This window comes from Astatotilapia calliptera, chromosome 11 (assembly GCF_964374335.1).
Source record: "Astatotilapia calliptera chromosome 11, fAstCal68.1, whole genome shotgun sequence".
In the NCBI taxonomy this organism is placed as follows: Eukaryota; Metazoa; Chordata; class Actinopteri; order Cichliformes; family Cichlidae; genus Astatotilapia; species Astatotilapia calliptera.
This window is the reverse complement of record NC_137432.1, coordinates 11,123,824-11,148,089: the sequence shown is the minus strand read 5'-3', so window position 1 is coordinate 11,148,089 and position 24,266 is coordinate 11,123,824. Positions and strand designations below refer to the sequence as shown.

The following is a 24,266-nucleotide window of genomic DNA, read 5'->3' as shown; positions in this document are numbered from 1 at the left end:
TGAAGAAGACAAAGCAACAAAGCAAGTTGGTCACCAAAATTGCAAAAATTAATTGGTTACACCCATGTGGGCTTTCATTCACACTCAACAATTGCACTTGGGTCTAGTTGGAGCAAATTAAGCCAGTTTTAGGTGAAATATCCATCAGTGCAAATATTTCCATTCATTATCACAATCCGTCCTTGTCCTTACTCAATTAATAGCCGGAGTACTGGTTTAATTCCCTGTAGCTCAAGTCTGATATGGCTTCAGTGTGCTTCTTTACAACATGCGTTTACGATGTCGGTGCATGCAGTGCGTGCAGAAATGTGCGCAAAATTTGGAAGGTGGTGAGGAAAAGAAGGATTTTTCCAACCTTGTTTCCAAAGAAGGTCACGGCGGCAGCTGGAAATTAGTGCAGCGCTGCACGCACATTAGCGGATATTGTTTCAGCCAGGCCTCAGTTGTAAGGTAATGTCAATCACTGCTCTTACTGTGTATCTGCCCCGGGGCCAAGTAGACCACCCTCCCTCCAGACACACACGCAAGCGCTCACAAATCGCAGTATTTTCATATTTCTTTTTGTGGGCTCGTCATCCTGCGTCAATTAGAATCAGCGCTGTAATAAATGGTGCGTGAAAGGCTTTGATGGTGTAAATATTTTATTTGCACCTTCAGCGCTGTTGTCCGTGTAATCTCGCTGCTGCAGCTTTGACTGGCATGGAGGAAAGATGCTGGTTAAAATTCTGAGCTAAAACACACGGGGAGAGAAAATGATACTTTTAATGAAACCGTTGTGAAGCATGCTGAATGACAGCATGGTAAATTGACTGTGCTAAATTGGGCTTAACCTGACATATATCAACATGGGATTTATGTCAGGTTTTTTCATTCTCCGTACTTTAATGACTGCTTTCCTGCAGGAAAGCGGAACAAACATTAACAAGAGTGGTATCAGGTAAAGTCTAAAAAAAGCAAAAACCTTGCTTTCTAAATTGTATTTGTTTGCTTTCATGTATTGAAAATTGAAACAGTCGAAATATCCATTAATCAAAAGAATCATTTACATTCAGATAAGCTCGAGCAGAGGCTACTGCATACATAATCCTAGAGATGGATGCAGAAAAATGGTGAGAAATTTACTTCATTAGATGAGAATGAAAAGGTCATTGCCTGAGATTGTGGCTAATAAGAATCTCCGTCAGCCGGTGGCTGATGTCAAGACCCTCTGTATTAACCAACAATTCACACTAGTTATTGCTATCAAAGTGTATATAGTCTAATTTTGACATGCATTTATTTAAACAGAACTCATCTTCTGTGAAATTGAAGTTTAATCTGAAATTAATTGTATTCTTACGAACTTTTGATCAGCTCAGTGGAAAGGGTACCTGGAAAGCCAGAAGAGAAGACTAGCTAGTGCATGTCATTCTACAGCACTATTAGAGTTACCGGATCATGGGCGCTCAGGACACACAGATCCAGTCAAAGAAAAGAGCTTGGATGGAATAGCAGAACTCCGAGGGTAAAAAATTCACATTTGCAACAAGGCTTTTGGAGTATTGATTTTACTTAGAATTTTAGCCCTGGGAGAGAGGAAGCAGGTGGGGGCAGGTGAGCGGAGACTGGAGAACAGAGGTGTGGCTGGTACAGTTAGCCGAGAGCAAAGTGGACAGCGGAGAGGGCAGGTTTTATCCGGTGAGAGTAGAAGGTGGATGGTGGGGTGAGGCAGAACTGGTGGCTGGAGGAGAAGAAGAAATTGAGATGGAAAAATGGATAGCTTAGAGGTCAAAAAGAGCACAAGGAGAAGAAGACGATAACTTTATAGTTACAGGTGTGGTGTGGTGTGGTGTAGTGCAGACCTGAACAATCCAGTAGGGAACGATAAAGAGAGCCAGGGGTTAAATACTGCTAAGTCTTGATGAGCTGATGAATCTCAAGTGTGGCTGTTTAATTGGCCAGAGATGCAGGAATGTGGAAACACACCTAGATAGAGGGAGCGAGAGAAAGGGAAAGAGGGGGCAACACGAACATTAGGAAACGAGAGAAAGGTCAAACGGAGGCAACAACAACAGCAATGAGAGAGAGAAGCATAGTAACCAGGGGGCTGTGCAGTGATTAAGCATTCAAAATGATTTTAAAAATGATTTACATTCTACATTCTTGGTGCATGTGTTTCATTTTTATTAACTTCTAATTAGAATTCATCCGATTCTTGTGTCACATGGTATGTACAGTAATTTGAACGAGTTCTGGGCAGCATTGTTGTGTGGCTGTTAGAACCGTTACCTGAAAGCAAGAAGGTCTTGAGTTTAACGCCAACATCTTTCCATGTGAAGTTTGGATGTTCACTCTGGCTTCCTCCCACAGTCCAAATATATGAAGTTAGTGGAGTTAGGTTAATTGGTGCTTCTAAACGGACCATAGGTATGAGCGTGAGTGGTTGTGTGTCTCTCTGTGCAAGCCCTGCCACAGTGTGTACTCTGTTGGGATAGGCTCAAGCCCCCTGCTGGAAGAGAATGGATGGATGGACTTTTAGGAATTGAAAGGGCAAGTAGCTGCCAGGTACACTCAAATCAAATGCACTTGATTTAACTGATCATCAGTAAGTGTGAGCACATCTATAAAATCAGATGTTTTTGCAGTTTGCTGGTCTGGAGCTTTCAGGTACGCCTAAATAAAATTCTACAATCTTACCAGGAGTGAATTTCTGAGCATATTCACCCCAACAACAGTCCATGCAAGGCTTGGAAACAACAAAAATACCATAAATACATCTCACACCCTATGGGCCACAGTTAGCATGTTAAATGTTAAAGTTTGTGGCGGCATAACTAGAAGATGATTCAAGCACTGTTTATTTGGAAGGGTTGCCATGCTTCTTCTCTCTAAAAACAAAACAAAACATGGCTGCACAGCTTAAATGTGCAAAGTTGACTCTGAACAAACCACAAGGCTTTATTTTGGACAGAACAAACTACAGATGTTTGGCAACAATGCACTGCAACACCTTAGGCAAAAACCAAACACAGCACATCAGCACAAGCAGCTCACACCAACTGTGAAGCATGGTGGTGGAGTGGTGATGATACGACCTGGGCACTTTGCATTCTTCAATGAACTTCAATGTATGCCAAAGTATTCTAGTCAAATGTGAAGCCATTTATTCACATGCAAAACCTTATCCCAAGCATAGCAGCAACAGAATAGCTTAAACAGAACAGAATCAAGATTTTTACTGCCCTACTTTCAGTTAATGTATTTTGTTTTGCACTATGCATATTTTATATGCCATTAGGTCATTTATTGTGAAAATTCTCATGTAGGAACTATTGTACTGCATGTTGGTTCCACTGGTGCACCTGAGGGAGATGCATGCCCATGTTGATGTGTGAGCATGGCAAGTTGAAGCAAGAGAAGCCAATTTAATTCAGAGAAAGTTGTTTCTTAAAAGTATCTGTAAAGTGCTCATTTCTGCCTCAAAGCATGGGTCAGCCAGCGAGGTATGTTTGTATGTTATATAGATCATTTTATGTCTTTATTTCACTCGTCTTACTATTTCCTTGGATCGTAGTTTGTGATCAAGGTGAAGCTGTAACAACCTCGAGACCTTACAACTAACATTAAAGCCAACTTCATGCCATCAGTAAAAGAACTCTTTATTGACTTTAAGAAGAGGTAGAAGTGATAAAGATACTGAGTGGTCCAGTTAAACTCCAGCCTGAAATGCTGTGCAGAGCAAAGAAGTAAAGAAGAATGGGCCAAAATGTCCCCAGAACCATGTGACAGATGACATATTCATACAGAAAACAATCCGGTCGTTAAGTCTGATGTCACTAGCCGTGTCTGGGCCTAAACTCCGCTGCAGGTCCATATATCAAAGATCACTATGGCATCACAGAGTTGAAAAACTGTCTAAAGTCTTTCATAATATGATCAGCGTTCTGCTCTACCAGGTGTAACAATTGAGTTTAACATCCAGGCATCCATGAAAACGGAATTTATAACATTTAACGGAGTTAGAAGTTAGCAGGAAGTTAGCTCGCTAGCTTCTATCTAAATATAATATAGCATCACCTGACTGTGGGGTCAGGACATGCTATATGTGACTGCACTGTCGAGCGCAGATCCACTCAGCGCAAGCTAGCAAGACAGAAGCTAAGCTCGTTGCAACATGGCAAAATGAACCTCCCCCACCCTCATTCGGATCTGGCCTTTGGAACTATTTTGGTCTTCATGTGAAGTATGACCCTGAAGATAAGCGCGTCATGGACACATGTAAAACAGTATGTCGGATATGCCACACAATGCTCAATTACATGGGTGGGAACTACTGCGTTAGCGCAGTTTGCCCGTTTTATATATATACATATATATACACACACACATATATACTAGGGGTGCAACGATATTCGTATCGATATTGAACCGTTCGATACAGTGCTTTCGGTTCGGTACGCATATGTATCGAACAATACAACATTTGTAATTTATTTTATCAACTTTCCTTCTGACGATGCTGTCTGTGTTGAGCGCTCAGTGAATCTGCGTTCGACTACTCCGCCTAGGCTGCACTGTCGAGCGCAGATCCACTGAGCGCTCAACACAGACAGCATAGTCAGAAGGAAGAGCACAGGGCAAGCTAGCGAGACAGAAGTTAAGCTCTCCTTGCAACATGGACCTCCCCCACCCTCATTCAGATCTGGCGTTTGGAATTATTTTGGTTTTCATGTGACGTATGACCCTGAAGGTAAGCGAGTCATGGACTAAAGTAAAACAGTATGTTGGATGTGCCATGCAATGCTCAATTACATGGGTGGGAACTAGTGTGTTAGCGCAGTTAGCTCGTTAACGTGTTGGCCGTCTAGCCCCATGCACGGGGCGATCGGCGGCCAACACGTTAACGAGCTAACTGCGCTAACACACTAGTTCCCACCCATGTAATTGAGCATTGCATGGCACAGGGTTAAATTTAAAAACTGTACTTTTGAGTTAAAATATATATTTATAATTTTAATAAATGACAAATTAAAAAGGCATGAACATTTTTTTTGTATCGAAAAAATATCAAACCGTGACACCAAAGTATCGAACCGAACCGTGAATTTTGTGTATCGTTGCACCCCTAATATATACATACACATATATCAGGGGTCTAGAGTGCGACCAAATTTTTCAGTGGTGCGACTAAAAAAAAATATTTGGTTGCACCTGTGCGACCAAATGTTCGGGTAGCAAAAAAAAAAAAAAAATCTGCAACCTTTCCTGTGGTCAACAACAGACACATTTTGCCCCTATCGTGGACTAAACCAATCAGAGATAGTAAGGGGCGGGACCTCTCTGATTGGCCGTGGTCCACTTGAAAGTGCAGGTGGAAGTGGGAGGTGAGTAGCTTGAATAAAGCGATATCAATTCATTAAATCCTGAATCGACTTTTAAATATAACTGTGTTTTGCCAGAAACGCCAGATTCTCAGATTAAAGCTCACAAAACTATTTCAACAACAACCAAACAGCAGATGAGAGCAGGTACACGGATTCCACAGAAAGACGCAAACACAGAGCGGACCTGACGTATCAGAATCAGCTTTGTCTTTCTCGGCTTTCTCACCCGACGGCCCGTAGACGGACACGCTGTCAGAGCTTAGCGATCCTGATGCGTCCGGTCCGCGCTGCGATTACGTCTTTTTGCGCTGATTCTGAGCTGCAGGTTTTGTCTCTCTCCAACCAAAATCCACCGAGCCAGCAGCGAAAGAAGCAGCAAACTGCGCTTCACTTTGATCAATGTCGTCATGAATTTTGCTGTTTTGCTTCCACGACTATTAAAATCACACTTCATGCACAGCTATCTCTCTCTCTCTCTCTGTACTTCAAGAACAGTTTCCCGTCTCCAATCTCTGTTTTCTGTATTATTCATTCGCTTATTACCCACCAGTCTACCGTTGTTTACAGCGCTGTCGGCTGCTGTCTTTTTCTTTTCTTTTTTCACTTAAATGACCTCGGACAAGAAAGCCTATTTTTTCTGTTGTTCAATACTGAAGAAATTTAAACTTTATATGCAGAACATTGTAGAATATTTTTAAGGTTATCTGCTATAAAAAGCCAGACCAGGAAAATCTCCTTCATGTTTTTCTGTGTTTTATTCTCAGTTACTTTCACACAAAGGCATCTGCTGTGATGTTCACAATTCTGATGAAGTCAGTACTGATAAATGATCAGAATTATAATATTTCTGACTCTTCTGGCTAAGTTGAATCGAATCGGGACTTTGAAAACCGGAATCGAATGGATTATAGAAATCAGTGATGATACCCAGCCCTAGTGAGCAGCCTAGGCACGACAGAAGTGGATGTAGCTGTAATAGGAAAAGAACTATTGCTAACTTTTCTGTTAAGTTAAGGCCTGATCCTTCTGAAATTCATAGCCAGTGCTCTGACACGGTGTCATCAATCTTTGAATGCTGAAAAAGCACAGTGTATCCAGAAAAACACATTATATTATATCAATTATTATAAAATTTGTGTGCGCCTAACGCCTAACTGGTACGCCCATGGCAAAAAGTTAGTCTAGAGCTCTGTATATACACACATATATACACACACACACACACACACACACACACACACACACAGTAGAGTATCAATTATTACACAGATAGTGAGTATAGGACCTTTTTTCCTATCAGACTCAACAATTTGGGCTGCAAAGGGATGACATACTGTGTAGCAGCATGAAAACAGTGAGCGTATGCTGGCCTCCCACATGCTACCACTTGTACAGTTGAAAATGCAGAGACGTCTTTCTTCTTTCTTCCCCCTGCGGTCTACATATTAATTGTAACTTTTCCTGTAGTAAATCACTGTCAAGCTCTAGAACAAAGACTTAAAGTGTGATCATATAGAATCTTAGATCTCTTAAATTGTTTTATTTTGGATTAGAAGACCTTAGTTTGATGTACCCCTGAAAACATTTTCTTATGCTGGCCAAACAGCATTTAGATCAATGAACTGAGATGATAAACAAATGAGAGACGACACCGAAAAGTGTGTTAATGTTCAGCCTCCCTTGCATTTGTCTTGCGTCCAAAGTTTCTCCGTTTCAAACCAAGAGGACATCACAGATGACAAATTGACAACAGCTGCAACTGTAAGACAAGAATTCAGAAACCGCCGCTTTTATTAGAAACGACTGAAGTGAATGATGCGAAGTGAATAATGATCTTCTGTGGATGGCTCCCGCCTCAATATTTCACAGTAAGTGATGATCTCCTAAACATAAAGGGTGTCGTTGAATCCATATTTCATTGGAGAACAATGCAGTGTTACTGACATACACAAGCAGGAAATGTGCTTACAAAGCATCAAAAGAACTGTCGCACAGTATGGATGGCTGCAGAATAATATAGGGCACTGCTGGATGGATGTAACAAGCTTCACAGCTACACGCATCATTTGATCACATAATACAAAAGGTAGTGTGTGCGTCCGTGTGTACGACATGCATCATTTGATCAGGTAATACAAAGCTTTGGTGCTTGTGTTTGTGCACAAGTTTGCCTGGCATGCATCATTTGCCTATATACTACAAAGCTGCAATATGCTGTGAGTGTATGTGTGTGCGTGCATGCAATATGCATCAACTAGGGAAGAAAAAGTCTGAGTGCATGCTTGTATCTGTTTGTCTACAAAATGTGTGACATGCATCATTTACTTAGATAATACAAAGCCTGCGTGTATGTAGGCTACAAGCAGTTGTATATCTAACAAGAGGGCTTTTTGAATAAGAGAGCGATGAGTCCTGTCAGTTCTAAAGCATGCGCACGCACACACACACGCACGCACAAACAGAGACGCACACATGCTGACTTTCTGCTAAATTAAGCACAGGACGACCCTACAGACAAGACATCAGACAGCAGAGGCATTTTCTGACACACACAACTTTTGACACAAGCCCATAAACAAGCTAAGTGAGTGACTAGAAATAAATATGCACAGGGTGCACACACACACACAAATACAGACATCCTGGTGGAGACACGTCCCAGTGAAGCGCCACATAAATTGGGGCATGCATTATTAACTGTCTGGGGTTTTTAGAGCTTGCACTGGGACAGCTGTAGGTCCAAACAGCCTGACATTAGAGAGCAACACAGGGAAACTCTATGCATGACAACAACCGAGCAATCAATAATTCAATGACTCAGTCAATCAATCAACACTTTGGCAGTTTTACTCATGGCAAATGGATTTTATCCTTTATTTAACAATTCTGGATGGTTGGGACAACAACCCCCCCAAAAAAATCTAAGTATAGAGAGTTGTATTGGAGGGTAATTACACTGTTATAGAAAGGGAGGAAAACTAAACAAACAAAAAAACACAAGCAAGTTTTGGTAAAATCCAGCAGTAGTATGATATCGGTGCACTTGAGATTTCTGCTGCTATCCAACTATTTGAATTTTGTCCACATGTGAATTATGAACCCTATGAATCAATGATGGAGGTGGAATCATTCTCGTTATTTAGACTGGCATGGCAGGAAATCAGCTAGATACCACTGCAAGTCAGCCACACATGCCTAGAGACCAATTGGTAACCCTCTGGAAACTACAGATCGCTTGGGAAAATGTGTATCAAAGAGGGTGCTGCACCAAAAACCTCTTTGCTTTGGTTGCTAGCAGATTGCTAGTCACCTATAGCTTATCCGGGCATTAGATTGATATCTGGAACACTCCCCATCTAGTCGCTGAGCAGCAGTGAAAGTGGGAAAAAGGGTGAGGCAAAGTAAAAGCTGTGCTTTATTCCTTTAACCAACAGGTTTAAAAGGAGCAACTTTTACAGTTTCACTACCGCTAGGCAAGCAGTTAGGAGTGTGTTTGGAGACAAGCTGGTATCTTCCATGGAAACTACAGGTGACAATGGCTGCTTGCCGGTTACCAAAGAAATTACAAGGATGTGCAGGACTGTATACCTCTTTGCAACCAATGTCACTCAGCAACAGCCAGCAACTACTTGGCAACTGGTGGGGGATTTTTCTATTGCAGCCTGTGGTTGCCAGAGGGTTTCTGACCATTCTCTAGACCTGTGTGACGCTGGCCTATTGGAGAATATAGGGAACCTTGTATGCTAGAAGCAAACAACTACATCTTACTTGTAAAATGTGTGCGTGGTGACACAATGCGTGTCAATAATAAATGAATCCCAGCAGTAAGAATTCGCCTGGCATCTCTGCCAAATATTCTATGAATTATTGTGAAAAACTCTAAACACAAAGCACTTCTTGAACAATGAAACATAAGGTTAACATTTTAAAACAACACAAATGACATTCATTTTCTGAAAATATGTTCATGTCTCACTTTCAAAAATAAATACTGTGAAAAGAAGTTGTACACACTTTAATCAAAGTATAACACAGATCATCACTCAGTTTCACGAAATGAAATAAACCAAGCTAAATCACGTTCCAATTTAAAAGGATGCAGAGTGACAGATCAGACTCTCATACTGATGGTAAAGCCCTGAATGTATGATCAACTGAATATCTGTGTAACAGCTGCACCAGTAGCCATCAGTAAGAACTAAACAAAACACACTTTTACCTTTTTCCTAAGCAAGAAATGGCTCTACTGTCACTGTCACAAGTAATCAGCACTTAAAAAATATTCTAAATGAAATCCTAAATCTGGTGAATTATTTGTACCAAAAAGACTGGTATAAAAGGTGTTCGGTGAAGCCGTTTGACCATGCCGATAGACTGCCAAGAGAAGGTATTGACATTACAATAAAAAAGACCGCGCACACAACAGTCATTGTTCAGTACACTCTCTGTACAATATAAGCCAAGATGACTGCTGCCAGCGCGAGCCCGATCCCAATCTTCTTCAGCATTTCTCTGTCCAGACTATTAGATCCAATGGAGAAGGTGCACGAAGAAGGCATGGGAGCAGAAACATGGACGCCATTGACCTTTTGTTCCTGTGGGAGGAAAACAAGCAGATTAAAAAGAATCCCAACACAAATCAGAGAGTTTTTTCTGCACTATTTGTAACGATTGGTAGTTTAAATGATTTAATTTTAGCATCATCTGTGATATGTGAAAACCCATCTCCTATGCAGACACACAGAGCTTGATACTGAGTTCATATCGTGTAATTCTGGTGGAATCATCTTTTAAAATAAATCAGCTGGCCACAGTCACAAATCAAAGAAGGCTTGACAGCACAGTGAAAAAGATAGAAGAGCATTTAAGGACCAAACCCCAGCTGTCTTTGAGTCTATTCCACAGCACACACAAGCTATTTCTTTAAATATGACACTTCAGCCAACTAAATAATTTTTTAACTGCAGTTCCTGGACAGATGTGAGGCAAGCCCCAAAAGAAATATCAAAAAATAAAAAGAAATAAATCCATTCATAGATCATACGTGTTGATTACTGTGTACATTTTGAAATATATCTATGGATGCTGGCATGATGATAATGACAGGGATTTATCACTTCCTCTGCTTGCTCACTGCTGTCTCTTCCTTACACCTTCTGTCTCTCTCCATCTGTTTCCTCTCTAGAACTCAGTTTCATGTGGAAAGGAAAACAATAATAAAGTGAATTTAAAATGCAGTGCTTGTTTTAATACTTTGCGGATGAAAGCATTCATAAAAACTGGCCATTTGCTTATGCAAATGAGTGCATTTCAATTATGATGCTATTATCTCTGTGTAAGCAGTTAATGCAGTTTTGTAGTGATCCAATTACTGCAGAGTGCTGTCTATTGAATGGAGCTGATGTTGAGAAGGTGCACTGTTATGTAGTTAGAGAAGCCTGGATTGACATGAGGAAAGACGACTGATGTGATGGTGTTATAGCAGCACGGCTGAAGCAAGACTGTGATAAAAAGACAGTGACTGCATTTGTATTACAGTGAAATGATACTGCTCTGCTACAGCTATCAATTCAGCCAACAATATTAATATCCTAAAATAAAGAACAAAGCAACCTCCTAAAATCAATAAGAGGATGCAAATGGCTACAGATAGTGTTCTTCATCAGTGGCACATACAGTGCTGTATAATCAGACAATTGGCAATATGTTAGTAAATTTGATGTTGATAAAAATGGTGATATACTATATGGCTCAGACCTCAACACCCTAAACCTCTGGTCAACACAACTACTGCTACACTCAACCTCTGCGAAAACACTGATGATTGCAAGATGAGAGCAGAGGAAACTTGTCTCCAAACAATCTCAGTCCAATTTGTACCAACTGCAATGAATCTGAGACAGATTGCCAACACGTTGCCATTAGTCTGAGTCAGCCTGCACGGATGAGCCCAACTCGTCACCACATCTCTGCAGCAGTGGACTCGACTTAGCTGGTTGCCAACTGGTTGTATTCCAATTACATTGCTATACAAAAGTAAGGTTGCCAAACAGTTATGTCATTTTGCAGTTAAACTGCTGTCCTGGAGTAACTAAGTCACTATTTGTGGGGAAATTAAGACTGAATACAAGTACTTAATGTCTCTATATAGACGGCAATAGATTTGCAAGTTTCACCAGTTTAATTAACTATATTATCTCAGACAGAATGCAAAGAAAAGCCAGCCTGACCACCTTTGAGTGGTCAGACCTGGTCCCTGTTGTTGAAGAAACCATTTCAAAGGTAGCAACAGTGCAAGTTCATTGCACACGACTGCAAAAGTTTTGGTCGTGCCGCAGTCTCCAACTACTGTCTGATTGTAGCATTTCATATTTTGGGAATGTTCATAAAAGGCGTTAATCCGTTAGACTGATTTCTAATATTTAAATATGTAATATATGTTCAGTGTGCAGTCCTTCATTTACATTTGTTATCTCATTATTTTAGTCAGGTTACCCACTCCTGATTCAAAGCATTTTTTAAAAGTTAGATTTAGCAATTTCCATGTTTGGCATGAAACATTTCAACAATGTGCATGATCATGTGACGTTCAAAAATGCAGTTTGTGGTGAGAAAAACATCAAAAACTCGTTTCAGGCCTTGATAGCTGTAATAATTCAGTTAGTAACACTGACTATTAATGACTAGGCCAATTTCTCCCTGGCCTCCACCCACCGTCATTGATCACCATTCTGTTTGATTACACATTTATACGATTTTATCGTAATGTATGAGAACGGAGACCTTAGGTGTGATTTGAAGCTAGGCTAATTAAATGATTGATTTATAAATAAATAATCCTTCACAGTGTGGTACTTTTAATTTCAGCCTTAAACAAATTGCAAGAAGAGGAAGACGGGGAGACAATCGATCCAAATGTCCTTGTTCATGTACGTTGCTTTAAAATACGCCATCATCTTCATATTCCACGTCTCTTTAACACGTAATATGTGGTGTTTCCAATTTTCTGTACCTTTCAAGCTTTTGTTATTAGGCCAACAAAGAAAAATTCCAAAATAGACTTTACATACAAACATACTAAGATATTTTTACCCAAGGACTGAAAGCAAAACAATGGCAAACTTTGTTGACTACAAACACCTACCTGCATGTACACTATACATTCATATGAAACTGAGCATCGTTGCACGCCTACACGTCTTGCACGCACATGGCTGCGTGAGTGAGCAGCTGCACAGTGTCTTGTCCTCTGCCTCTCTATCCTCCGCATTACTCTCGCTCCCCTCTACTTGCTGGAGGTTGTGAATGCTACCTTGCCACCCACTCTTTTCCTGAACACACTGCCATGAATGGGTTCCTCTGTTACGGGCACACAATGGTGAATGGATACTATAACCGACAACGCCTAGGTGACACATCTCTAAGTCACTTACAGTAACTTCAAACAATGAGTCGAGAGAGAATCTGTAACAGTCGTCTAGCTGACGCATCAACATTTGCTCAATGTTAGGATCACAGCTTGACTCGCTAATGGCAAAGTGATACGCTGTTTTGTTTTTAAAGATGCTTGAAAACAATAAAGGTGCAAGACACACTTGCCACTGAGCCACTTGCCTCATGACTGTGAGAATTGCATCATGATGGATGAACCTCATTCAGATTTGGATCGCCCATCCTCTCTCATCCAGAACATCATATTTATAAAGTTCTTTTCTATGAAGATAAATGCTAAGTATTGTTAGTATGGTAATATAGTATTATTAGGGATAGTAGTGATAGTTTTGCGGTGCATACCACACCGGGCAGAGAGGCAGCTGATAAGCGTGTGTGCCCAAAAAACCCTTATCAATAAAGACCCATCACCTTGCAACGGCGGGTGCGTGGGTCATCCTGTCACGGATAGGTTTTAAAAGAAAAGACATGGCAGATGAGGAAAAAGTTACAAGACAAAGTAAATATTTAATTACCACTGTGACAAAAGAAGAAGTTTATAAAGCGTAAAGGACTAATGCAAGAGAAATAAATATGCTGTGGGCAAAGTCCACCACCTTCTCCTCTATGCTTCTATTTATCTGTCTCTCTGCAGGTGTCTTTTAACAATGGGGTGCCAGAAGAGACACTGAACACTACAGTCGAAAATCTATTACTAGTAAGAGGGATAAGTGAAAATCCAAGTGCCAGTAGGTGCGTGTCAGCACAGTAGGAAGCAGCGGAGCAGAAGAGCAGAAAGGAGAGAAGGAAAAACTGAGAAGAAATGAGAAGCACAAGAACGGGAGCCCCCACCCCCAAAAAAGAGATGTGGCTTTCAGTGATAGTTTACCACCTGCTAGCTGGCATGCTGAGTTTGTGCATTTCTGTGAGAAAGACAGCTGGCATTTGTGAGTGAGTGTGTGTGCACATGTGGAGACCTGTGGTAGATAATGTCTGTCTCTCTGCTCACAGCAGTAAAACACAGCAAAATAATCCCCCTGAAAATCATCTAACACTACACCAGGAGTACAGACTGCCTAGCACAGCTAGATACTTTTCCCTCAAGGTCTAAGGCTTCTCAAATGTCTGTTTCTTGGAGAAAAAGAAAGAGAGAGCGAGCGGGGGAAAAAAAAGAAAACGAAAACTCTTGCTCCAGTTCCACATATGCACCTTTTTTAAAACAAAATCTGCCTGCGCGTCTGCTGCAGCCTTTGCCAATACACTGACATATTCGCACAAAAACACACACTGTGAAATGCACAACACATCACGAGAGCCAGGAAGCACAGTGCACAATGGTCACATTTCTCACATGATCCTCACCAGCTGTCAGTGTCACTCTAGACACACACAGACCATGGAAGTTGGTGCGTGCGCGTATAAACAGATACTGTAACAGGCTCCTTAGTCACGGCTGATTCAACAAAGCCATAATGACAATCACAGTGTGCTGTAGCTGTATTTACAACAGAAAATAGGGACAGTTGGGGAAAAAGGAGGAATTGCAAATTTTTCTTTTTCTCACCAAAAGGTCATTAATCTAAAACCAAAGATGGAAAGAGTGATTTACCCTAATGTATGAAAGTCTCAGGGCAGCAAAGCTAGAGCACTAGCACTATGCTCCTGAGGGCTGGCAGTGTAGTGTGACCCTTCTGCCTTTGCCAAGCTCCCAACCCCAGGGGAAACCGTAGTTCTTACTAAAAAATGTCTGCAAATCACCACTACTGATAAGGATGCTATTTCTTGACAAGCTTTCTGTAACTAAACTATCACTAGTCAACTTTTCGCATTTACTTCTATTCAAACTTGGTTAAAGTTAGCCATTCACTTTTGACATTTTTCCATCAATTTTGGAGGTTATTATTACTGATATCCATACTCTCTAGTCAAAATGTCATCATTTATATCAATAAATCAACTTTCCACAGTGGCTAACTGCACTTCAGGCCTTTAAGTGAGTACCACACTTAAAGTAGCCTTTGCCTCCAAAGGACTCTTGATGGACGATACATCAATCAGTCCATCAATTTATAAACTGCTTAGTCAACTCAGTGTTTTGTTAATTTATGCTAATCTGCCCAATTACTTTTGAGTGAACCTCTTAAGAAAGGCCTGAACACCACAATCCCTCAGTGTAAAAACTGCGTCACTGTCAAAAAAATGTTTGGGCCAAACTGTATTCAGCTTTTGTGCAGAATCACTTTTATCCCACTATGGCTCAGAAAACCACAGCCAATCAATGGAAACTAATCAGTTCTATTCTAAAAACAGTCTATAAAACAGTGTTTTCAAGAGTTTGCTGTGATTTTTATGTGTGTGTGTTTTTTTTAATTGTGTTGTTGTTTCCACTGTTGTAGAGTAAGATGTCAGAAGGACTTGTGTCCAAGCAAACAATTTGTATTGGAATGTAATTTGTAACATAATTACCACACTGATAGACATTAACTTTAATCAAAATGATCTCAAGAGATTTGGTACGGACACTCAAGTCCTAACCAGCTTCTATCACTGCAGTGCTAATGATAACTTGTCATTAAAACACCATGACACACACATCTTGGTCTTCATACAGTCATTGCTTGTATAGAGTGTATACAACACTTGTCTATAAAGCTGTTCACAAAGAGACAAACGCATATGGTTTGCACAGTTTACAGTTACTGTAACTAAATACAGAAGAGCACTACATGTGCTACACTATAGTGTTGGGTGTGCAAACACATGACTGATCAAACACATGGCAGGCAGTCACACACAGACAAACGGGGGGAAAAGGCACATGTTTACAGGTACTGGGAAAAGTACACAGACATAACAGCAAAATAGCATTTGCAGATACACACATAAATTTTAAATGAGCAAATGGTGGGATAAAAGGTCCGTGTTAAAGTGAAAAGACTAGCACTAAAAAGAGAACGCACAAGAGAAATATACCAGAAAAGGGTGAAAACAACATGCCAAAAGAAAAGACAAGAGCACGAGTGGTGTTTTGGGAATGTTTTCTTGTTGGGGGGAGAAAAAGACAGAATAAAAGATGGGCTGGGATAATGCTTTAGCCACCTTGCTGTTCAATGCTTTATAGCTTTTGAAGATGCTGGACTTGTTAGTGGTGTTGGAAAACGAGCTGACATGTCAGAAAGCGTAGCTGTATTGCTCAATTTTTGTGTCTCCCTGGAAACGCCTGTGTTATCATTGGTGCTACATTAAGTTGTCAGTTTGATAAAGATGTTTCTTTAATTTCCCTGTTTTATCTATTTGACTGTGCTGTCTTAGCACTGACGTCTCTCAGTCTTTGTACTAATTTGCATTCCTTGTGTCCACTACGTATATCCACTTGCATTATTTTATGCTTTTAGTATATTCGGTTTTAAATTTCCAAAAAAAGAAAACAGTTAAAGTAGTTAATAGCTCTCACGTAAATGAACTTGTTGGGTCGCTGTGTAAAATACAAATAAAAAAATGGACAAATCTCATAAATCAACAACTTTTTGACACATATTACTGCCATCAAATCATTGCCTTCTGCCCCCCAGCCCCACTTCTGCCTTGCTCTGTCATCCTGGAAGAAACGCTTTCTATCTGAACAGAAATATTGCATCATAGGATAAAAGGTGATCAGTAATCCTTTTCTATGCAGCGTCTGTAACACCGAAATGACACGCCACGCTCAAGAGGAGGACACACTTCTAAATAAAACACAAGACATGGATGAGACACTTAAAAATGTAGTGGTGTTTGTTTACAATGCCCACGCTTGGTTATGGCTATGAAAGCATGCAAAAACATAAAGACTGCTCTAAACTGAACAGGTTTTTTTGCATTTACTTTTTCTACCCATGGTTCAAACATTAAAAGCTGTTTGAACTCTTTGACATTATGAGGCAGAATGAGGATTTGCAATGCAATCTGACATGTTAGGCTGGAACACAGAAAACACACCTGACTGATATTTTGATGGCGTAACATTTGGCTCTGAAGTGGAGCCGCTGTAATGTAACTTGACACGCTAAACGAAATGCTTAAAAAAATAACGATCCCTGCTGTTTTCAAGGCAAAACAAATGATCTGCTATTAGAGCAAACAAAGTGGAGCAAAGGCCAAGCAAAAACCCTTTGACATTTTAAATACAAGGTTTAAAAATAGACCAATTTCAGAGGATTAACCGCTCCCTGACCAAAAATTACATCCCGATCTTTGATTTTGGCTTCTTTCTTGACAAAGCAGATGACAACACGTGAGGATAACGCAACATCAAAGCAAGAACTCACAACAATTGCACGTCAGTCCGGAGGAACAAATAAAGGAAAATGAACTCCTACAGAGAAATACTGACTTTTGTGCGAGCTCCGTGTCTGTGTGCATCACCACTGCTTCTTTTACACACACGCAATCATCACATAAACAAAACAGAAGCACCTCATACAGCCCGCGGCCAGTCAGAGTCTGCCAGGCACACTGGGGAAGACAGCATAAGCAAGTATGTGCTTAGAAATGTGTACGTATAATAATCAACATGTGTGTATAAGCTTTCTTTTACCATTGACTACTGCTATATGCAAGTGTGTCTGAGTTTACGTGCTATAAACACTATGATGCAAAGCAAAGGCAATCCCACCCACGCTCTGTACTAAAACCCCTTTTTTTCTAGTTGCATTTAGAAGATGTATTTCAAAAACTACAAACTGACCAGATGCCTTCTCTTACTGGGAATTTACATCGAACGTAAAGAAGGAGAGAGAGAAAAAGCTGGCAAATTTCAACTCCATTTCTGTTATCCTGCCAATTTGTGGTTATGGAGGAACATTGTTCACTACCTAGATTCTTCCCTCTTTCCCTCCTCCAGATCTCTCCCTTTTACATTCTGCCTTCCATACAAGCTGTCAATTTACTCTCTTGAGGGAGCAGAGCAGTTTTCTTCTCCCTCTCTATTCTCTTGGTCTTCTTGAGGAAATATGCTGTGAAAAGAGCTGATTATTATATGGCACTCCAAGCTCCTTCTCTGAGTCTTGATCTCTCCATCTCACTCACTCTCTCGCCATCATTCCTGCTTTATTTTCCAGTCTCTCTCTCTCTCTCTCTCATTCAACCCCTTAATTTCGTCTGCAGATGAGGACTGGTGAAGAAACTTTTTCCTTCACCATGATGTGCTTTCTTTGCTATTGTGTCTCACCAAAAGACTCATTACTGTCCTTCCCCTCATGTTGAAAGTGCTATTTGTGTGAATGAAGGACTAACAGGTGTAGAGAGAGTAACAGAGAGAGAGAGCGAGAGACCGGGAAAGAGAAGGAAGATGTGATCCATCTCAATAAAAGAAAAAGTATGGTGTCATTAATGCTTTTTATTACATGGTGGGAAAAAAGCACACTTAGCAGTTTATAGATCTTAAGGTGGCCGACATGAGGTTCAACAATACACACAAAAAGATCTATACATAAGGTGATGATCTTCCTCTCTCTGTAGAAAATCAAAAGTGTTTCTTGTCCAGTGTTTAAAGCAAAAAAACACAATTTACTACACTTTGGGATTAGTTACACAATAAAACCAAAACGTCCAACAGAGGTTTTGTGTTTTCTGTGGATTTTGCCTCATCTGGTCCATAAAAGCATCGTCACAGACACATATTCTTTGCAAAAAAATTTGGGGATGCTTTTGGATCACTATTAATTTATCCACATTACACATCCATCCGTAACTGTAATACCTTGTTGATATATTCACACATCTCTGCACCTATTAAACCAACTCATTCACCAGTTTTGGGCAACTAAGCCACATTCATCCAAATATATCTGTCGCTTTTTCCCAGCTATCCACGCAGGCTTTCATATCCTATTCTTCAATAAATGCATCCATCTATCCATCTGGCCATGATGCTTTGTCCTCACACACATCACTACATGCTGGCTTTTGTGCATTCATTACTCTCCATTTCTGACATGAAAGACATCTCACTTTGGACATTACAGACCTCAGTCCTTTCCCCTGCCAATCCCAACCACCCACTTATCTGCCACTTTCTTTTTCTTGGTTTTTTTGCCTTACATTGCTCCTCTGCATCCTAGATGAAACGACAAAGCTCAGATTCTTTCCTTCTATCAGCCATCCAGCTATCATGCACGTCATCACACACAGTCTCTTATCCTGCTCTTTTTTTCCTTTTGCCATAAGCCTGCAATTATAGACCCTGCCACAAGACACAGGAGTGAATATGCGCCTTACTGCAATCACTCGTTCGTCTCTTACTCCACCTTTTTCTGCAGTGGACTCAGCTGCAGACACTCACTGTTGCACCTCTCTCTCGACCTCATTTGTACACATTGAAAACAATATAAACCAAAAATAATCCAAATTTTAATTAATCACTCCATAACGAACTCCACCTGCTGCCACTGTGCTTCTACCCCATTACTGTTTCTTACAGAATGGCTTCTTGATGATGAGGCTTCAGTGAACAGTAGGTCAACTGTATCAAGTGAAGGGTCAGATGCATCTCTCGGGTCACGTGTCAGGTATTTAGTGGATTTATAAAGAATATAGCTTTCAGATACTGTTCACCTGCTATATTTATATATGTTTTTTCTTAACTTTGGAATTTTTAATAGACTCAACAAAATGGGAAAACATTTTGTATACTCGTACAATAAGCCTGTCTTTTCCAGACACTATTGTTTTTCCCAGAGAGTAGGTCGATTACTACGCTCTGCTTAAGTGCAACTCAGTACCATTAAGAGCTGACAATGCAGGTCATCAGGATTGCAGATCGTCAGTATCACTGGAGATTTTACTTAATATAACTCAGTGCTTAATTGCAAATACACCATGGAAAGCAGAGAAGCATAAACGGAACTTTTCAAGTTCAGACACAATATTTAATTAAGACAAACACTAATGTTTGCCTCTGTTTGTCTTTTAGCTTGATTTCTTAGTTGCCTTCCTTCAGTTCATTTGATACTTCTCCAAATAAATTCTCTACATTTTGTTGTCATTTGCTAAGTCCTTGACTTGCTCAAGTACCAGCAAGTCAAGACAGTCAAACTCAAAAACCTTCACAGCAGCAGTTTTGTTTGCAAAGGGATATAAAAAAATAAAAAATAAAAAATAAAAAATCAATGTTTCCTATTCAGCTACTGCAATTCCAAAAGATTCTCTCTCTTCTTCCTTCTGTCAAACTCAACCTCTTAACATAAATTCTCTTCTACTTCTCAGTGACCTTATCTCCCTTCTCACCTTAAAAAATTCCAGAATTTCACCTTGGGTAAGGGAATAGCTGGAAATATATGTATTTGCCCATTAAGCATGAAAAACAGTGTGCAGGTAGAGTGCTGGGTTGTTGCTGGATCTGAATGGGCATTCAATATGTGAATATTTCCAAAAGTTAGCACAATCGACCCACAATTAGTCTGTGTTGCACTATTTACACCATTTATATATGTGCAGCCCTGTTTGTTTTTAACCATTACTTAGTGATAACGATCAAGTATGGACATCTAACAGTGCCCGTCTCGTTAAAATGAGTCAAAGTTCCATGAATCCGAGTTTAATCAAGCTTAGGGATGCTGGAGTGTAACTGCCTCCTCTACAGAGGTTTTCGAGAAAACAAGTTACCAGTAGACGTTTGGGTAAACTGGCTCTATACAGGCCCATCGTTTCATTTTTGAAGGGATTACTGGTGTGTTGTTTTTTTGTTTTTTCATTTTCTTTTAGTGCTGCCTGAGGTGATTTTGGTTCATCTATCTTGAAGTGTGATCTGATGTGTGTGTGTATGAATTTATGGGCAATCCACATGTTTCTTTAGTGTCCAACAAAATAAGGCCTGGATTATTGTGTAAGATTTTCTTTTGGAAGACTGCAAGCGTTTGAGAATGAAGCTGGGTGAGGGGCGAATGCTTGTGTGCTGGATGACCTGCGGGATTCATAAAGCTAGTAGTTTTACAAGGCCTAGTCTCCTCTTCTGAACTTTTTACTGCTGAGTGACGTGCCACTTGGCTTCCTGTGAAATCCTTCTTTTCCCTTTCTTTTTTATCTCAGTTTCTGCTCTCCATTTCTCTTTCTGCTTGCTTTCCTCTTCATCCATGCCCCCTCCCACCATGTCTCTGTCTGTTCCTTTCTTCCCCTCCCTCTACGTCTGGCAGTAAAGGCTGATGGAGTGTGAAATTAGAAAGTGTATCATATTCTGCTCTGTGGCTCCATGTCCTGAGCTATAAGCTATAGCTAGTCAGAGTGAAAAATAACATGCAGTGAAACAGATACATTAACATGGTTTTGTGTGTACATGTGCGTGTGTGTGTGTGTGTGTGTTGAAAAGGACAGTTTAGCCGGCCTGCAGCTTATCTGAAATTACTTATCTCACGGATGATACACTGGGGCTTCTTCCTAAACTACAGGACTGAGCATGGATTCAAATTATGGACAAACATAAATACACACCTGACTCAGTTGCTGAGTGCACACAATTTGAATAGCGTGTTGTAAACAAAATTTTAATAGTTTTGATAAAGAAAGTGCACAGAGTGAGATATAGATCCTCTCACTAATTGAAAAAGACAAGACCCCAGTATTTGATCAAATACATCCATAGTCCCAAGAAAGAGTTTGCAGACCAAGATTTCTGTACTTACTGCTGATACAATATATAACCTTCATCTGATTTGCAAAATACATAAAGAACTGAGTGTAAGATGAAGTCCACACCACACTTTATGAGCAATGAACGCATCCTAATCCTGATTTTAAACATTTTTTTGCGACTGTAATTATCTGTTAGGTGTACCTGCTGCACATTACATTTGCTTCCAACACAACTCACCGTCTCAGGTTAACTATTTGTTCCACCTTGGACAACTATCAGTTTGCTTACAGTGTAGCTTACAAAGAGCAACCTACAAACCTTGTTCCCAAGATGCTGTAGCTGATTTGTTCAGAGCACTATCCACCAAGTGGCTATTAGAACAGGAACCAGTAGTACCACATCATGTGAGGTGGTCTTAATAAAAGGGAACACTGGGTCGTGAAAGTATATCGTGGAGTCAGTTAAACTTCAGGGATATATATGTGTCCACTTTGGAAGCATAAGTCACTTTCACCTGCTTTGGTGCAAATTAAAGTGACAGCAGTTGCACAGGAGGCTCAACAACAAAACCTCCAAAAAATAAAATAAAAAAGGAGAATGTCTTTGGAGCCATAGACCATTGTTACTTTTCTTGCCATTCTTGGTATTATGGGAAAGTACCTGCAACCCATTCACATTGCACAAGTGTTCCACTTCTTGCAGTAGGACATTTTCATTGGCGCCAGAAGCTTTTTGTGTCTCCCAGCACCGTCTCAAGAATAGGGAGTAAATACTGTACACAAGAACAGCTGGACAGGTCTGTAAAAGTGCATCAACCAAGCACCAAGACCCAAATCTGCTCTTTTGTACAAGGAGGAGCAGGAGGAGCTCTACCAGAACCCTACAAAATTCTTCAGTAACATGCACACATGTAACCTACTGTGTTAGCATACGGTGCCGTGTACATATTCGCACCGTGCAGTGAGCACTCCTGTGCACAGATCATAATAAAGGACCAAGAACCCTCATGCCGCCCTCACGGAGGCCGATTCTGATAGGCTGAGTAGAAACATGCACAAGTAGCCTGCTGCATGCATTTTATGTCTCCTCCTGTTTCTCATCACATAAAGCAGCAGATACCATGCCTTGTTGCTGGCTCAGTGCCCTTCTATGGTCATGTCCAGCTCTCCTTCACACTCCTGAGACTGTGCTGAGACACAAAACGTCTTGTGAAGGCATGTGCAGAAGTGCAATCCTGGAGGAGCAGGTCTGCTTGTGCAGCCTGAATGGGCTGTAGGTATGGTCACATTGACACACTAGCCTAAAGCGAAAGTAGAGAGAAATTAGTCAGGAGGGAGAAGGAGAGAGCACTGATCTGTAGCCAACATGCACAAAACTTCCCTTTTTGGGAGTTGTGTTGTTTTTGCCTCTCCAGTGGACCAGAGCAGGGATAATGGACTCACAGTGATTTATACTTTGTAACTTGACACATTGATATCCCTGAAGTTTACCTTATATTGTGTTATACTGTGATCACCTGGTGTTCTTCATTTTTTGAACAAGTGTGTTTTTGGTATACTGTATATGAATATTTGAAAGACGATATCTGTTTGTGCATCCATTTAAAAATGTCATAGCACCATAATGAGTGACTGACAAGACAATGACACATCTAGGCATTAATTTAATTACTGTAACTGTAAGCATGCATCTATGTGCTTACCTGCAGCAGACCAGACACCTCTCCTTTCTGAAGCGGCATGGCAATGGAAGGAGTGAACGGCTTACTTTCCTCTACTGGTTTGCCTTTCATGAAGTGTTTTCCTGCCTCATAGACGTCCACCACAATCATCTTTCCTTTAAACTCCACCCTTTTAGGTACCAGCACCTGCAAATCGGAGGACATCATAACTGACTTCACTGCAAAAAAATACACAAATAAAAAACACTTTAAGGCAAAAATTCTAACAACTCCATATTGCTAAAATTTCAAGGTAGAATTTAATGGATTCAAATTGTGTTGTTTGCCGCTTAGTCGCCTTCTGTGGAGTACATGGAAGATAACTAAAAGACTTTACTGTGGCTGACATAAAAAAGCAGACCTATATAACCGTCCACTCCACCAGATAATGTTCCTTGGTTCTTTACATCTGTCAACCTCCATATTGATTTAGCCAGTCCACGGCGTCACAATAAAAACCAACGACGACGACAGCGGAAAAAAACAAACAAACCCCCCCAACTGAGTGCTTTCAGTTCCATTTATGGAAGACCTCAAGGTCGACAAGTACAGGAACAGCTGGGCGCTAAACCAGAGGGAAGGATTTGCTGGTTTGTCTTATTATTTCACCATGGCAACTGCACATCTTAGCTGATCACAGCAGGAAGGAAAGGGAAAACAAAGAGTTATAATTACAGATTCATGTGGAAGGGAATTTGTTCTTAATGACTTATTCCTGTAAATAAAGACTGTATGAAAATACTTTTTCCTTCAAAGACAATTTCAAACTAGCTACAAAGTCAACAAGCTGATAATGATGTATGGTGTATGATTATCGTGCCGATTTACTCCCTTTCTTCGGCTCTTCTTTTCAGATTCAGTCGTTTTATGTAGTAAACACTAATTAAATGATTTGGTGTGCGTGCATTTTTGAAGGATGTCAGGCAGTTATAAAAACTTCTTAAATTCTAATCGCTGCAAAAGTGTGACTTTCTTTGTGAAGAAGGCATCATTTTTTATCAAGCTTTGTGAACACCATAGGAGAATAATAGCAGATGTAAATCCATCCACCTAGATGGTTTACATCTGACACTACACAATAACCTTTGAAAAAGTTGTTTGAGAACTTGTTAGCATATTATACATCATCAAAGATAAAGATGAT

General features: G+C 40.4%; 1 protein-coding gene across 1 annotated transcript in view; it reads right to left on the bottom strand.

The window, feature by feature from the left end:
- Positions 1–8,207: 8,207 nt before the first annotated feature.
- Positions 8,208–24,266, bottom strand: part of cdkal1 (CDK5 regulatory subunit associated protein 1-like 1) — a 258,244-nt gene continuing 242,185 nt past the window's right edge. The window contains exons 15-16 of the mRNA XM_026183920.2: positions 23,105–23,269; positions 8,208–9,958 (exon numbers count right to left, since the gene is read on the bottom strand). Coding sequence (XP_026039705.1) covers positions 9,797–9,958; positions 23,105–23,269 — 327 coding nt within the window. The 3' untranslated portion in view covers positions 8,208–9,796. The remainder of the gene's footprint in view (positions 9,959–23,104; positions 23,270–24,266) is intronic.